A 15,338-nucleotide genomic window follows, 5' to 3' on the forward strand; every position below is an offset into this window, starting at 1 on the left:
ATGATAATATATTTCCAGGCCAGGGTACCCCTGCTTCTGTCTGGAAGGGTGAAGGTGCAGTGGTGAGGTCCAGTTCTGTTCTTATTGCTGCTAGAGAGACAGCTAAGAAGAGGGTTGAAGCTGCCACAGCGGCCACCAAGTATGCTGAAAATATGGACTCCATTGTAAAAGCAGCAGAATTGGCATCAGAAGCTGTTTCACAAGCTGGAATACTTGTTTCAATGGGTCATCCTCCGTTGCTCAATAAGCTGGTGGAGGCGGGTCCAAGTAATTACTGGAGGCAGGCTCAAGAAACTCAGGAAGTGGAGCCCTGTAAAACTGCTGTTTTAGAAAAAGAAACTGTGGCGACTAGTGAGGGAACTTTTGCCAGTGCCAGAACTGTGCAGACTGAATTGGGCGGCTCTGTGAAAACCGCAGATGGTGTGTCTGCTCCAGTTTCTGCGACTGGAAAGAAAAAGGGACAAAATATTGATAAAGGTGCAGACTTGGCTAAAAACAATGATATGGTTTTCGAATCAGAAGTTGGGTCAAAATTTTCGGTTGACACCCAAACTAAAAGTCAACAGAGTATGAAAGCCACAAATAATGAGGACATTAAGGAGGGTTCTAATGTAGAGGTTTGTGCTACATTTGCATATTTACATTGTCCATAAGTTGATTGTGTTCTTTCTGTAACGTATATAAATTTTCCTTTTGAAGGTTTACAAGGAAGAACCTGGATTAAGAACCGCATGGTACTCAGCCAATGTATTGAGCTTAGAGGATGATAAAGCTTACGTCTTGTTCAGTGACCTTTCTGTAGAACAAGGTTTGTGCATTTAACAAAATGGTTTGCTTTAAACCTTACTATCATCAATAGAGCTTTTAGTTCACAAGTTCTTCCTAGTATAGGTAAATATGTAATCCTATGTAATCACCCACTTTCCGGTATTATATTATCTGCATGTAAAATTATTTGAAAGGTTGCAGAACTGATTACTGAAGTCTACAAAGAGGCTCCATTGCTTTATTAATTGATTGGTTGATCCGCTTATATTATCTTTTATCAGGAACAGATAAACTGAAGGAGTGGGTATCCCTCAAAGGCGAAGGCGATCAGGCGCCTAAAGTAAGAACTGCTCGTTCTGTTACTGCCATGCCTTATGAAGGAACCAGGAAGAGACGTAGAGCTGCTATTGGGGATCATGTTTGGAAACTTGGAGATAGGGTAGACTCATGGGTGCATGACAGGTAATCACTGTCTCTATAGTCAGTTGTTTTAATTCTTTCCCCTAACATCAGACCAAAGCACAAAATCCGTTTGTGAAATCTTATTCATTCCAAGAAGTTTGGAAACTTAATTTGTATTTGTTTTTCCTTCAGTTGGTTGGAGGGTGTTATTACAGAGAAGAACAAGAAAGATGAAAATACAGTAACTGTGCATTTTCCTGGTGCGTGAAGAGGCCAATGCCTGATGAAGATATCTTATTTTTGTGCTCTAAGCTGCTTGTCTGATCCACTGTTCTCATAACTTCCTTTTTTTCTTAAAAAATCTGCAGCGCAAGGAGACACTTTGACGATCAAAGCTTGGAATCTTCGGCCTTCTCTTGAGTGGAAAGATGGAAAGTGGATTGAATGTTCTAGTTTAGGAGAAAACATCAGCTCGTCGCATGAGGTATTTTCACCCTTAAAGGATTTAAAGGCTTCTCTTTTGGATGCTTTCGCTATTTTGCAAGACTGAGATTTTTGAATTGCAGGGTGATACCCCAAAGGAGAAGCGTCCTAGATTAGGAACTCCTGCTCCTGTGGCTGAAGTAAAAGACAAGAGTATAAAGATTGTTGATGATCCAGACTTAGGGAAACCGCCTCAGACTGGTGTTCTTGACCTCGGTGTTTCAGAGAATACATTTAACATTGGAAGGAGTACCAGAGAGGAGAACAAACCAGATCCACTCCGTATGAAGAGAACTGGTTTACAAAAGCAAGGATCAAAAGTGATTTTTGGTGTCCCTAAACCTGGAAAGAAAAGGAAGTTTATGGACGTGAGCAAACACTACATTTCAGAGGCGAGCACTAAAACTCGTGAACGGAAGGAACTAGCTAAGCCTGTGAAAACAATTGTGCCCCAAAATTCTGGACTAGGTAGCTGGAGAGTGCCACCGAAAACTATATCTAGAGAGAAACAGACAACAATATCGAAGCCCAAGACTTTTAAACCTGCGCCCAAACCCAAAGAGAAACTGGGTGCTGCTGCTAGGATAATTACCCGCAAGGAGTCGCGTAGTACAACAGCCTCAGATGTGGAATCTGATGACGCTGGTGATGAAAGTGCAGAAAACAAGGGTCCTGCATCTGGTGTTCCATTCAAGGGAACAGTGGAAGAGCAAACCACATCATCCTCCCATGATACTGGTTCCAAGAATAGTTCCTCCTCGAACACTAATAGAGGGAAAGTGGCTCCTACTGCGGGAAGGTTAGCGAAAATCGAAGAGGATAAAGCTTTGGCTGAGAATTCTTCAAAAACATCAGAGGGTATGGAGCCACGTAGATCTATCCGCAGGATCCAGCCAACTTCTAGAGTAAGTATTTATATACTGAAGTCTGCATAATGTCCCTAAATTATGGTTGGGCCCGATTCGTTTTAAACCTGTGTGTGTGTGTGTTGCTCTGCAGCTACTTGAAGGTCTGCAATCGTCGATGATGACATCGAAAATTCCTTCGGTATCACACAGCAGAAGTCACCAAAGTCAAAGCAAAAAGTAGCAGTAGAGGTGATGTGATAAAAAGTGGTGAATAGTGAAATAACTTGGAAGGAATCATATTTAGCTAACTTGTTGATGATGTTGGTTGGCAGGCAAGTGAAGGAGCATAATCAAGTGCACATAAAGTACCCAAGTGGAGGAAACAAAAGAAGCAGTGTGGGCTGCTATTAGGTTGTTTTTAATTATAGTTTTATGCTCTAAAAAAAAAATCAAACTTCGTTGTTGGTTGGAAAAGGAGACGTAAAACGTAGGAGAAGAGAAGGAAAAAAGAAAATGATGATGTTATTTGTAGGTGTGAATGATTTGCTTTTGATTATTTTAGTCAGTCAGATGTTCTCTCGCTAGCTCTATCTCGGGTGTGTCTCATCAGAGAGAGATAAGAAGTTGTACATGTCGTTTGATTATTGTCCCAAGTGTATCTCTCTAACTCCATTTGCCTCTTTTCAATCAACCCTTATGCTTTTTTGTCTTCTTGACATCATCATCTGATACAATGTTAAGTCCGTTTCTGTAGTACAATTACTATATACAGTATGCGATAAATGGATGAATAAGCTTATGAATACAAGTAATCACGTAACAAATATTTTGGATCATGAAAAAAATGGTTCTGAATTGGGATTGTTTCGAACAATATGATTCTGCACATTCTTAAAAGTAAAGTTCTTTTGGTTTGGCTAAAACCTTAACAAAAAACCCGATCCTTCTTTGGAACACAGTAGTCTGTCTCTGGGTAATAATAATGGCTTCTGCTTGTCGTAAGATGTTTAACAGAGCTTCTGTATCTTCCCTCAAATCTGCCCTCAGATCCGTCACTGGATCATCGTCGCCTGCCTCATCAGCCGGGTTTCGTATACCTTCTCAACCCTCTCGCCATTTCTCCTTCTCCAGGTTTGCATCTCTGCATCCGATATATAATTTTACCCAATTTCAATCTTCCTTTTATCTGACAATTTTTTCACAAAATGTTTCAAACTCTTAAGGTGTCCATCGGAGCTGGGATGTGTTCAGTCGTTGTTACCGCTGCACAGCACGGTGGCAGCAGCGAGGTTGACTTCGTGCCTAAGCACAACTTCAAGGAGTAGCCGAGCTCTCTCTCAGGGTACACTTTGCTGCACCTCTCCCGACCTCTAATGCATTTCTCTTTACTTTTCCTTGTGAGTTCACTTTTTTTGCTTTCCTCCATTGGCATTTACTCTCCTTCTTTGTTTTAAAACTTATCTCATTTTTGGCTCTTCTCTGCTTTGCTTTTGATCTATGGCTATAATAGTTGTTACTTAAATTATAGTTGCTTTCCAATGTGCATTAGTAACTGATCCAATAATAGGTACATCTTAGAAGCTGATTGATTCTTGCTGCAATATAATGTGTTTGAGACCTTTGCTTATTGGCCTTATGAAATTTCTGAAATTTTCGTGGAATCTTGGCCTTATGAAAGTGAGACTAGTTTACTTGATTAAGTGGAAAGTAGAGTACTCCTGAAGTCTTTGTTTGTCTTGGCGCATTAGTTGCATAGTGTGGCTCAGTGCGGTAAGATTATATCCTTGGGTGTTAACAAGTAGGATACAGCTTATATTGGCACAGTTTGTGGAAGGATTATTTGAGTTTTGAGGTCAAGTGTCTTACTATGAGTATTTGCTTGGTTAGGCAGGCACATGATTTCACCAGTACCATATGGACCCTTGCATATATATCAAGTACGAACCATCTTTTTTAGTTACAGTAGTGCAAATGAATACTGTGAAAAAAACGATTGGGCAACTAAGTTGGGATTAAAAAAACTGAAAACATGCTGCACTTGAACTGGACACTTGGTAAACATAATGCTAAATTGCATCAGCTGCTCATTGTTTTTGTGTTTTTGCTATTTATGTGAATACTTGTTTCTGCAAATTAGTTCTTGATTTGTGTATAAGAGTGTCACAGTAACGTAGTAATCTATGAAATGCTCTTTGTTCAGATGGAGTCGATGACACGTGAGATGTGTTTGCAATTTGTTTTAAAGGTGGGCTCTATCACCAATGATCCCTGGAAAGTTAGATTTGGGAGACGCTATTTTAGATGAGATTTTATTATAGTCTAGTTTAAAGCTATCATTGTTTTGTCAAGTTTTGGTTTCTGTATGATTCGTAAAACCGTTCCTAAAATATTCTAGTGGAATCATTAAGCCATATGCATCCATCTTTGTCTCTTTACCACAATCAGTGCCCTAATATAGTCTCGGTGATCATTTATGTTTTGTTGCTCTAGAGCTTGGCCTTTCAGTTCCGAGGTGACTCTAAAATCCGTCATGAAGGTTTAAACCATGGAAGGGGCAGGATTTCAAATGAATTGTTTCTTTTCTTCTTCCCTTTGTCAAAACTTAGAGACAAGAAGTGTCTGTCATTCTTTTATGTGACTAATAATTACAAAATCTTATGTCCTTTGACTTATGATAAGAGAAATGTAATACAAACTGGCAGCTTTTATTGCATTTTTCAGTAAAAATACATAAAGTAAATATATTAATCTACTGAAACAAAGCCAAGAAAACTAAAATTTTTAAGAAGGGAGATAACATGTACAATTTAAAATTTGAAACAGAAAATTAATTCCTTTGAGGTTCTTTGTTTGTCGTTTATCTCAAATGGCACATAAGAGCAAGAATTTGGAGGAAATGTGGAGCACTGGGAGTGTGAAGTAATAATTAGAATTCGGCAGAGGCAGGTGCGCGCGGGAAAGGAATAACGTCTCTGATATTGTCAATTCCAGTGACAAATTGGACCAGCCTCTCAAATCCTAGCCCGAATCCTGCGTGAGGAACTACACACACAAACAATAAAGGCACTTACTTCATCAGCCTCCCAAAGTTTTTATCTTTTGATTCAAAGAATAAGAAGAAGAAAGAGACCTGATCCATAGCGGCGTAGGTCGAGGTACCACCAGTAGCTCTCTTTGTTGAGTTTCAACTCATCAAGCCTCGCTTCCAACACATCAAGCCTTTCCTCTCTTTGGCTTCCACCTATCAGCTCTCCTATCTTTTCAAACTCAAAACCATAATCATCATTCACTATCACAACTTCTTATTGTCAACAAAGATTTTGAATTATCTTAAACTTACCCGAGGCACCAGCATATCCATTGCTGCTACTGTCTTCCCATCATCGTTCTCACGCATATAGAATGCTTTTATCTCCTTCGGATAGTCTCTTATTATTACTGGGCGACCCCCAAATGCATCTTCTGTTATGTACCTTTCATGCTCGCTCTGCAGATCCAGCCCCCACTTCACCTGCCACATACAATTCTATCAGGCAACCAACATTTGATGTTTCTACTCACGTGCGACCATGACATAATACACTAGAAATGAATATGGTAGTACAGCTTGCTTACACAGAAAATACCAAAAACACAAACAGGTAGACTTATAATATAGCTCCCAGATCAAAAGCAGTGCAACTGGTTTAGAAAAAGAATACAGTTCAAATCTATCCCAAAAAGGAGAAAGTAAAGCCCTTACCGGAAAATCAAACTTTTTGTTTGCTTTCAGAAGAAGTTCAATGGCGTCTGTGTAACCAAGCTGTAGAAACTCTTTCTCAGCTACGTCCTTTACAAGATAAATAGTAAAACAATAATAACAATATCAGCCAGTGCAAACTGCATAATATTATCTTCCGATCACAGAGTGAGAATTGAAGGACATACACTCAAGCGACGAATGATTCCTTTCTCAATCCATGTATCAAAAAACTCCATGTCTTCCTTGCAATTATTAAGAACGTATTTTACCTATCGGATATCAAGAGATAAAATCAATTTAATTCTAAATGACATAACAAAATTGATAAGCTCATTTACAGTTTGAGGGAAATATAAAGTCCAAGAGTAACATACTACGTACTGGAGGTAGGCGGTGGCACAGGCCATGTCATCATCCAGGTCGGCAAAAGCAAGTTCTGGTTCAATCATCTTATATAGTAGAAAGAGAGGTCTTCAGTATGTTGCACTTATGTAAGGAAAAATTAATTGTGAGTTTGGCTGGAGAATTTAATAATGCTGACCCAGAATTCGGCCAAGTGCCTAGACGTGTTAGAATTCTCAGCTCGAAATGTAGGACCAAATGTGTATACCTGTAACGTTATACAAATGATTAATTCAGACACTGACTATAACCAAAATCTAGCTCACAGTCACTTGAGGAATCAACTTTTACATCTGAGAGAGCGGTTGCATAAGTTTCTCCATTGAGTTGCCCAGAGACGGTCAAGAATGCTGGTTTCCCAAAGAAGTCCTAAGGAGTGATACATCCATGAAATTTGTTACAGTTGCAAGTCCATATACCATTCTTTTAAATACAAAATATATGAAGCTAGAACACACCTGAGACCAATCGATCAACCCTCCCTTTGTTTTCGGAATTGCGTCAATGGAAGTATCGGTGTTCTCATGGGAGCTGGGAATCTGAAATTGAAGTATAGTTCAGGTGTAATTTTTTTTCTTCCATGTGAAGTTGAGAGTCGTAGTTCTTGGTGAAAACAATCAAGCTGTTAATGGGTTATTACAAAATACTGAGATGTTGAGAGCTAAGGTCCTTACGAGTGTTGTGACACAGAACTGTTCTCCAGCTCCTTCACAATCTGACGCTGTAATAATTGGGCTTGCCACCCAAACAAAACCACTTTCTTGAAAGAACTTGTGTGTAGCATATGCCAAAGTATTCCTAACTCTTGCCACCTGAAACAAAATGTTTTGCATATTTTAAGAATATATAATTTGGTAATTATCACAAGATTGTAAGTTCACTGTCAAGTTTTACAAAGCGAATCCTAAAAGGTGAGTAGTAGACGAGGTTTTAAACACAAAATAGTCAGACAACAGTTTATATAATAAGAGCGACGTTTCTAGGTGAGATGATGATACATCAAATTTCAAGAAGGTAAGAGGAGTCGTCTACAGTATGGAGTATTAGGAAAGCATAAAAGGTAATTGGAAAAAAGGAAAGTTACCGCCCCAAAAGTATTGGTTCTTGGACGTAGATGAGCCTTGGTTCTCAAGAATTCCCGGCTGACCCTTTTCTTTTGGATCGGATAAGAAGCGTCACACTTTCCAACCTATGATAAAGTGGGAGTAAGTGAAAATTTTCAGGAAAACATACTTTCAATCTCAATGAATTTAAGTTCAGGGGTCCAAAGGAGAAGAAGCAAAGACGTACCACAATGATTTTCTCAACCTTAAGTTCCACCTTTTGCTTTGTTCCCTGGCTAGCCACAATAGTACCTTGTACAGATACGGATGCTCCAGTCAAAATCGAACCAGATTCTACCTATTATTCCGTCCCAGTAATCTCAGTGTTAACACAGGGTTTATTATATATAAAGTTCAAGAATTTAAGGCTCCCAAGTCCTAATCATTGTTCTCAAGTCAAAGTGATTACCTGATCATACCCCTCTGCATCCGAATTCAACACACATTGCAAGTTCGATAAACATGAACCGTCATTCATCTTCAAAACACACACCAAAAAAAAATCAAAACCATAAACTTTGTCATCAATCAATCTGAAAGAATGAACAGAGATTGAGAATGACCTCAATGAATGTGACACTGCTCTGAGATCGAAGTGTCCGGACCCAACCCATAATGTTAAGGCTCTGCCCGACCCGACTCAGCCCTTCGTCAGCTCCTCCTTTCACTTCCGCTATCTTCAACTTCTTCCTGAACTCTCCAACTTTACTCCCGAATTGTTTCTCGTAATTCTCAACTTTCTTTCCCTCTCCGGAACCGAGAGATTCGGAAACAGTTGTGCAAAAGCATCGCCGGCGAGAGTTGGCCGGAAAAGCTTCGAAGAGAGGGAGAACTCGACGGCGAAGAGGGCGAAAGAGAGAATGAGAAGCATTAGATATAGGAAAGGAGGATAAAAAGCGGAGAGTAGAATACGGAGTTAGACGGAGAGTCGTCGCCGGCAGAAACGCGGCCGCCATTGTAATCGATTGTTTGGGATTGCGCCAACACAACCCACACTCTTCATCATATGGAACATTCACCCGACCCGATTTGGTATAACCCGCCCCGTAAATTGTTACCCGAAATAAGCCCATTTAGAGTCCAGAGGCCCATCATCTACATTAGAATTTCAGGGTAAGCCACATTAGCAATAATAATAATAATAATAGGTAATTGGACAGGATTCCACTAATCTCTTAAATCAAAGTTACGTCTAATCAAAAATCAACTCTTAATCAATAGGAGGAATATAAGGTTACTGCAGAGAAATTAACAACAATTCGCATATAAGAGTTTTAGTTACTTAGTGTAACACATATATGTTGTAATCGGGCGAAAGATTAAAAGTTATTAATGACAATGTCACTCCATGATATAACGTAGTGTAAACTTCTATATACAAGACCATGTTTTCAAGAAATTATATTGTGTAAGATACAATTATTGGGTAAGAAGTAAAAAACTTGAAATGAATCTTACGAAGAAGAGCTTCGACTCAGTCAACAAGGAATCAGTAGTTCAAAATGCATGAAGAAAGCATATCTCTATTGTTTTTTATTCATCTTTATATATCCAAGAGTCGGAAAATGTTAATTAAACATTTAAAAAGTTGAGACTCTCAAGTCACCACCAAACCATGTGTCTTTTAGTAACTGTCGTGTGTCAAACTCGAGCATAAGTGTATGGAGACATATATATTAAATGCTTAGTAGTATTATTGCACTAACTATGTTTGTTGAAATATACATTTGCTGTTTGCTGAACATAATGATGGTCATCAATCATCATAGTCGGCTATTACATGGCCATTTATATATACATATGTAGAGTTAGTGAGAAAAAAGTCAAGATGGCCGAGTTGGTCTAAGGCGCCAGCTTCAGGTGCTGGTCCGAAAGGGCGTGGGTTCAAATCCCACTCTTGACAGTACTTCTCTTTTTTCTTTTACTTTTGGGTATTTTTTATTAAAGTGGGTCACACAAAAAACGAACATAGGCTTAGGTTTTCAGGGTTCATTGAGCTCTCAAAAAGCGTTGACCAGATGAGACGAACTTGATTGACACGTGGAAGCATAGAGGTCCAACATCCACATGGTGGCAGTTGAGATTTTGACCAAATGAAAACTAAAAACTAAAAACTCTAGAAAGCCAAACCGCAACCACTTGGCATCGGATCTCTCCCAGACCGGTGCGTAGGGCTGGGCAAAATAACCGATAACCAAATAACCGACCGAAACCGAACCGAAAAAAACTAAACCGAACCGAACCGAAATTCTTCAAATACCCGAATGGTTAGTAAAAATTTATATCCAAACTAACCGAAACCGAACCGAACCGAACCGACAATTAAATGGTTAACCGAAATATCCGAAAACCTAGAAGATATCAAATATTATATACTTAATATTATGCAAAACTATAAAATAAACTTAAAATATAAATTATTTCTAGATTCAAAACAATTAAATATTTTAAATAATCAATATATGTAAATGTTATTATTTTGAATTTACAAAGTTAAATACTATTTTGTAAAATTGAATCCATATTTTTCCCTTTTTTGTATTTTTGTTATTGTATATTTGGTTAATTTTGGTTATATTCGGTTAGTTTTGGTTATATTTGGTTTATTTGGTTAATGTTAATATAATTTATGTTAGTTATGGTTATTTATTTAAATAACCAAACCGAAACCGAACCGAACTAAACCGAATTTCATAAATATCCAAATGGTTACTATATTACTATATCCAAAATAACCGAAACCGAATACAACCGAACCGAAACCGAATGCCCAGGCCTACCGGTGCGGTTGCTCACCTGCATTCACTCCTCCCTGTCCTTTCATTTCTTTTTTTAATGATACATCTGTGTAAAAGTATCTATGGTTCCACATATATTCGTGTAAGTAAAAGACAAATTAATAAGTCCTAAATAGCCATCAATTATTTACTTTACTTTTAGGTTAAAGATGTACCAATAGTAGTTGTGATATACACATTGATAGAGAGAGAGAAAGAGAAGTTGGTAGAAACAAAGAACAGGCGAGACAGGTGTGAACCGGTTGTTGTTGACCCTCACCATTATTAACCCTTCCTTCTTCTTCTTTTCTTTTCTTACTCTAGTAGTAAACTAGTAATTGTCTGTAAACTAGATTCTGTATTTTACCCTAATCTGTAAACTAGAGGTTCTTGTTTTTTAACTTAAAGAACGGTGCTTTAAGTCAACGAGCATTATTGTTAAGCCATTGATTTTAATGTTGTATAGATCACACAAGTATATATATGCTAATAGATAAAACATTTATTCACTCTACAAACAAAAAAAGAAACAGCAAATTAGAAAGCAAGCTAATAAGTTATCATAATTTGATCAAATAAGAAAAGAGAATAGTTATGATGATCTCCATTAGACAGCTTAACCAACAAAGCTAACCCCACACTTTTCTCTTCATATTTAATCTCTCTTTCTCTCTTCCTTCTTTCTTCAACCATCTCCTTCTCTTTACATCTGAGTCTGTTTCTTTACTAAACCCTCTGATCCATTGAGTGTAATCATATCTCAATGATGAAGTTCTGCAATCAAATCCTCTGTCTCTCCCTTGTCCTTTCCCTTTCCATGACTACCCTGTCCTTTGCTCAGACATGTTCCAAATACAAATTTTCTAGCAACAATGTCTTTGACTCCTGCAACGACCTACCTTTTCTTGATTCTTTCCTCCACTACACTTATGATTCTTCCACTGGGAGTCTCCACATCGCTTATCGTCACACCAAGCTCACCTCTGGCAAATGGGTGGCTTGGGCCGTGAATCCTACGTCTACGGGAATGGTGGGAGCTCAAGCCATCGTGGCTTACCCACAATCAGACGGCACCGTCAGGGTTTACACTTCCCCTATCAAAAGCTACCAGACGAGTCTACAAGAAGGTGATCTGAGTTTCAACGTCTCTGGGTTGTCAGCAACTTACCAGAACAATGAGTTGGTTGTGTTGGCAAGTCTGAAGCTTTCACAGGATCTGGGGAATGGTGGAACCATTAACACAGTGTGGCAAGATGGGTCAATGTCTGGGAACAGTCCTCTGGCTCATCCAACTTCTGGCAACAATGTTCGCTCCATGTCCACTCTCAATCTTGTCTCCGGTGTTTCAGCAGCTGCGGGAGGAGCTGGAGGAAGTTCCAAGCTTCGCAAACGCAACGTGAGTTGATTCTTTTGTGGAGACATCTCTTTCCCTAGTTTTTTATTTGGCCAACAGAGATTAATGATTTGGTTTTGGTCAAATGGTGAGCAGATTCATGGAATATTGAACGCTGTGAGCTGGGGTATAATGATGCCACTAGGGGCAATCATTGCTCGATACTTGAGAGTAGCCAAATCAGCAGATCCTGCTTGGTTCTATATTCACGTTTTCTGCCAGGCTTCTGCTTACATCGTTGGCGTTGCCGGATGGGCTACTGGTCTCAAACTTGGTGGCGACTCACCAGGGATTCAGTACAGCACCCACCGTGCTATCGGGATCGCGCTCTTCTCTCTAGCAACAGTTCAGGTACATTACACACTTCACATCAACTAGAAAACCAGTAATATATATATAGCTTTATTAACCGGTTAATTGCTTGCGACACATTAGGTGTTTGCGATGTTTCTGAGGCCAAAACCAGAGCACAAGCACAGGCTCTACTGGAACATTTACCACCACACAATCGGCTACACAATAATCATCCTAGGGGTGGTGAATGTGTTCAAAGGGTTAGAAATATTGAGTCCCAAGAAAGAGTGGAAAAATGCTTACATAGGTATTATCGTTGCTCTCGCTGTCGTGGCCACCCTACTCGAAGCCTTCACTTGGTATGTAGTCATTAAGAGAAGGAAACTGGAGGCTAAAACAACTCAGCATGGAACATCCAACGGGGCTCGGTCTCAGTATGCTTAAGATTAACACTAGACTTGCTTCTTTTTTCTCTTTGTGCATAGAGAGAGTGATTTATATGGTTTATCTGCTTATCTATCCATTTTCAGTAGGTTTAACGTCTGGTTCCCATATGCTTTTATGATTTTTTGCATTCAGGATGTAGGATTTAATGATTTATAATGCCATTTTATTTGATCCACACTAAACGAGTGTACATGTGAATTCATATAATCTAAAAGATCCAAACCAGTCAACAGCTTTAGTCACTGAGAAAGAGAGAGAGAGTACCTAATAAATAAGTAACAACAAATCTTTGATGTTCCAAAAATGTCTTTCAAAGATTAAACAGAAAGCATGAGCTTCTGTGCATAAGTGCGAGCTCAAGCGAGCTCTCGCAGCTTAAGGCCTGCTATCTCTCCCACAACCTGAGCTTTGTCTGCTTCAAACTTCTCGTCCTCTACCACAAAACAAACATGAATCATAAACATAAGAAATTTGTTTACGGTGAGAATCAAGTCCAAACTCTAGTGATACAAGAGTCTCATAACACAAGTCCCATACCTTTTTCCGGCTTGATATCAGCCAACAATCTCAGAAGCTTGTTTCTGTTCGCCACCAGAATATTGGCGACGTCTGAAGGCTTGTTTTGGTTCGCTACAAATAGCTGTACGGAAACAAAAATGTCAGTACACTTTGATTGCCCCTTTAAGTCTTTACTATCAAAACTCAGATTACATACACATGAGAAAACGGATACTTTCCAAAAATCCGAAAAATCCAATCTGACTGATGATCATGTTTCACTGGGTAGTAAAGAAAGATACCTTGAAAACATGGAAAGCTTCTATTTGAATGGTCTTGCTTGATTCCTGTTATATTTAATATTAACTCTGTTAGGCAGAGCCAGACACCAAGTAAAATCATATGAGGTATCAGGTAAAGCATCATCATACTCTGAGAAGATTCATAAGAATCCTTAAGTTATCCATTGAGCTCACGTATTTCGTCATCACAGCCGAATTCGAGCGGTCCAGTAGTATATCGCCCAACAACTGTAAAATTGTACACATTACAATCCATCAGAAATTCAGAATGCTCTGTCACTGTTATTTCGTGATTACCCTTTTGGGATATCAACACTCCTCTAAGTTACTCTACCTTAATAGCCTGCCGTCTGGTTATATAATTACTTGATTCAAGAAGCTTTGAGTTGTAGTCTGCAAAAAACTGTAAATCAAAACAGAATCATACCACCGCACTGTCAGAGATGAACACAAATACATATGCTTTGAAGCAATATATTACGATTTGGTACACAGTATAAGAGAACTTACCCAATCTTCATTCTTAATGAGAAACTCAGCAACTGTAGACTTGTGCCTTGTCAGAAGTTCCTGCAAGAAAATAATCACAAAACTGGAGTTATGATCGCTGTGGTTTAGGGAAAATCTAATATTGTGATGGCAGGGTTATTCCAAGTATGTTGCAGTGTTTTCCGAACCTTGAAAGTTGCAGCAGCATCAGCAGCAATGTCGAAATTGGGAAGCTGTATGTAGTAAAAGAACTTCTTCACGTGCTGTGAGTCCAAAACATATCTGAACCATAGAAAGAGAAGCAGCTTTCATTGTACTATTCCCGACGAAAACACTACAAGTAAACTGTTTCTACTAAATACAAATTTGGTAGAAGATTGTCGCTTTATGTATAAAAACGTATAGAATGTAAAGTCATAAGCAAAGAAAATATAAAATTTGCTCACTTTGCAACAATCTGATGGCGGATGCACTCTCTAAACATAGTACCATAGTGTAGCGCCATATCTGTGTTTTCGAACCTGAGAGAAATCACAAAAACCCATATGAATGATAACACAAACCTCATTGATCAAGATCTTAAAAGAAGACTTTAAAATTTGTGGAAGCCATTAACCAAATCCATCTCCTAAACTCACCCATCGACTAGAAAATCCATAAGATCAATGTTGGATTCGAGATAATCAGATGCAATAAGACGTGAATTGACTTGTTGCCTCTGAAGATTAGCAACAACTTGAGTAGCATCTTTCCTTGCCTAACAAAAACAAAAGATAAATTCTTTGAACTTCATGTCAAATAGCTCTACCTATCTTTGAAATCAAATCATGAGAAGAAGAGATGTTACCTCCAAGTTCAAATTAGGAAGAGATGTAAGCAAGCGGCGAAGAGTATCCTCCTTAAAGAACTCCTGAGTCAACTGAGCACAAGCTTCAGCTATAGGCTCAGCCTCACTGTTTCCATAGAGAATTAACTTCAAATCTCGTATGCTCTTGCTTAGTTCCACCATCTACAACAAATTATCACAATTTCAAACCTCAGGGTTCAAAAAATTGCGCAGGATTCTATCAATTGAATCACAATTGATTCATTCATTCATATCAGAAACTTTCAGAAACCGACAACGAGAAATCAGATCAGAATCTGAAGAAAAAACAAACCTTTTCCTCGCGTTTGGACTCTCGAAGGTCAGGGAAAGAGTTAGATCGATCAGCGTAGAGGAGGAGATCGCGAGTCTGACGGACAATATCAGCAGGAGTCCGCGGTTTGGATTTGAAAAGACCCCTCATCTCTGCCACGTCTCCACCGGAACAACCAGAAGCGGAGACTAATCTACGACTAATCTACGGCTGGGATCAGCAGCACCACCTTCTTTTGAGACGCACGATCC

At 38.9% G+C, this 15,338-nt stretch overlaps 5 protein-coding genes and 1 non-coding gene across 13 annotated transcripts in view; 4 read left to right on the forward strand and 2 right to left on the reverse strand.

Moving 5' to 3' along the window:
• Window positions 1–3,210, forward strand: part of LOC104723369 — a 10,143-nt gene extending 6,933 nt beyond the window's left edge. For 3 of the 5 annotated variants that reach the window (XM_010441722.2, XM_010441720.2, XM_010441724.2), the window contains 8 exons: window positions 25–617; window positions 700–808; window positions 1,050–1,230; window positions 1,363–1,430; window positions 1,539–1,654; window positions 1,737–2,558; window positions 2,653–2,750; window positions 2,834–3,210. In XM_010441722.2, coding sequence (XP_010440024.1) covers window positions 25–617; window positions 700–808; window positions 1,050–1,230; window positions 1,363–1,430; window positions 1,539–1,654; window positions 1,737–2,558; window positions 2,653–2,742 — 1,979 coding nt within the window. In that variant the 3' untranslated portion in view covers window positions 2,743–2,750; window positions 2,834–3,210. The remainder of the gene's footprint in view (window positions 1–24; window positions 618–699; window positions 809–1,049; window positions 1,231–1,362; window positions 1,431–1,538; window positions 1,655–1,736; window positions 2,559–2,652; window positions 2,751–2,833) is intronic. The other 2 variants (XM_010441721.2, XM_010441723.2) reach the window with 2 other exon arrangements.
• On the forward strand, window positions 3,342–5,214 carry LOC104723372. Of its 4 annotated transcripts, XM_019232575.1 has the most exons (4): window positions 3,342–3,632; window positions 3,725–3,843; window positions 4,702–4,746; window positions 4,992–5,214. In XM_019232575.1, exons 1-3 carry the CDS (start codon window positions 3,484–3,486, stop codon window positions 4,719–4,721), a joined length of 288 nt encoding a protein of 95 aa, XP_019088120.1. In that variant the 5' UTR covers window positions 3,342–3,483; the 3' UTR covers window positions 4,722–4,746; window positions 4,992–5,214. The 4 variants fall into 4 exon arrangements, with proteins under 4 accessions (XP_019088120.1, XP_010440028.1, XP_010440029.1 ...); XM_010441726.1 differs by lacking the exon at window positions 4,702–4,746 and having other exon boundaries at window positions 3,725–3,898; XM_010441727.1 differs by lacking the exon at window positions 4,702–4,746.
• On the reverse strand, window positions 5,186–8,724 carry LOC104718612 (asparagine--tRNA ligase, chloroplastic/mitochondrial). Its single transcript, XM_010441725.2, has 14 exons — window positions 8,312–8,724; window positions 8,158–8,226; window positions 7,936–8,046; window positions 7,730–7,834; window positions 7,320–7,457; window positions 7,104–7,184; window positions 6,937–7,014; window positions 6,785–6,853; window positions 6,618–6,692; window positions 6,429–6,512; window positions 6,244–6,330; window positions 5,842–6,012; window positions 5,632–5,758; window positions 5,186–5,543 (listed from the first exon to the last, which is right to left on the reverse strand). The coding sequence occupies exons 1-14, from the start codon at window positions 8,702–8,704 to the stop codon at window positions 5,428–5,430; spliced, it is 1,704 nt and encodes a 567-aa protein (XP_010440027.1). The 5' UTR covers window positions 8,705–8,724; the 3' UTR covers window positions 5,186–5,427.
• TRNAL-CAG lies at window positions 9,571–9,651 on the forward strand. The gene has a single exon. It is a non-coding gene; the product is annotated as a tRNA-Leu (tRNA).
• LOC104723373 (cytochrome b561 and DOMON domain-containing protein At4g17280-like) lies at window positions 11,048–12,834 on the forward strand. The gene is made up of 3 exons (XM_010441728.2): window positions 11,048–11,921; window positions 12,015–12,269; window positions 12,354–12,834. Exons 1-3 carry the CDS (start codon window positions 11,289–11,291, stop codon window positions 12,654–12,656), a joined length of 1,191 nt encoding a protein of 396 aa, XP_010440030.1. The 5' UTR covers window positions 11,048–11,288; the 3' UTR covers window positions 12,657–12,834.
• The window catches only part of LOC104723374 (putative MO25-like protein At4g17270), a gene marked incomplete at its 5' end in the record, with an annotated part of 2,982 nt that continues 481 nt past the window's right edge, over window positions 12,838–15,338 (reverse strand). Inside the window, 11 exon segments of the mRNA XM_010441729.2 lie at window positions 12,838–13,092; window positions 13,197–13,299; window positions 13,460–13,504; window positions 13,589–13,687; window positions 13,794–13,862; window positions 13,970–14,029; window positions 14,137–14,230; window positions 14,395–14,469; window positions 14,587–14,705; window positions 14,796–14,957; window positions 15,109–15,338. Coding sequence (XP_010440031.1) covers window positions 13,016–13,092; window positions 13,197–13,299; window positions 13,460–13,504; window positions 13,589–13,687; window positions 13,794–13,862; window positions 13,970–14,029; window positions 14,137–14,230; window positions 14,395–14,469; window positions 14,587–14,705; window positions 14,796–14,957; window positions 15,109–15,237 — 1,032 coding nt within the window. The 3' untranslated portion in view covers window positions 12,838–13,015.

The sequence above is a fragment of the Camelina sativa genome, chromosome 11 (genome assembly GCF_000633955.1).
Source record: "Camelina sativa cultivar DH55 chromosome 11, Cs, whole genome shotgun sequence".
In the NCBI taxonomy this organism is placed as follows: Eukaryota; Viridiplantae; Streptophyta; class Magnoliopsida; order Brassicales; family Brassicaceae; genus Camelina; species Camelina sativa.

What these genes read in the sequence shown, in the direction of transcription:
- LOC104718612 (XM_010441725.2), bottom strand. Translation starts at nt 8,704, where the DNA reads ATGGCGGCCGCGTTTCTGCCGGCGACGACTCTCCGTCTAACTCCGTAT. An exon ending in ATGCAACCGCTCTCTCAGAT is followed by an intron (nt 6,854 to 6,936) that starts GTAAAAGTTGAT and finishes ATAACGTTACAG; the next exon opens with GTATACACATTTGGTCCTAC. An exon ending in GAATCATTCGTCGCTTGAGT is followed by an intron (nt 6,331 to 6,428) that starts GTATGTCCTTCA and finishes TATCTTGTAAAG; the next exon opens with GACGTAGCTGAGAAAGAGTT.
- LOC104723372 (XM_010441726.1), top strand. Translation starts at nt 3,484, where the DNA reads ATGGCTTCTGCTTGTCGTAAGATGTTTAACAGAGCTTCTGTATCTTCC. An exon ending in CGCCATTTCTCCTTCTCCAG is followed by an intron (nt 3,633 to 3,724) that starts GTTTGCATCTCT and finishes CAAACTCTTAAG; the next exon opens with GTGTCCATCGGAGCTGGGAT.
- LOC104723373 (XM_010441728.2), top strand. Translation starts at nt 11,289, where the DNA reads ATGATGAAGTTCTGCAATCAAATCCTCTGTCTCTCCCTTGTCCTTTCC. An exon ending in CCAAGCTTCGCAAACGCAAC is followed by an intron (nt 11,922 to 12,014) that starts GTGAGTTGATTC and finishes AATGGTGAGCAG; the next exon opens with ATTCATGGAATATTGAACGC. An exon ending in TCTCTCTAGCAACAGTTCAG is followed by an intron (nt 12,270 to 12,353) that starts GTACATTACACA and finishes GCGACACATTAG; the next exon opens with GTGTTTGCGATGTTTCTGAG.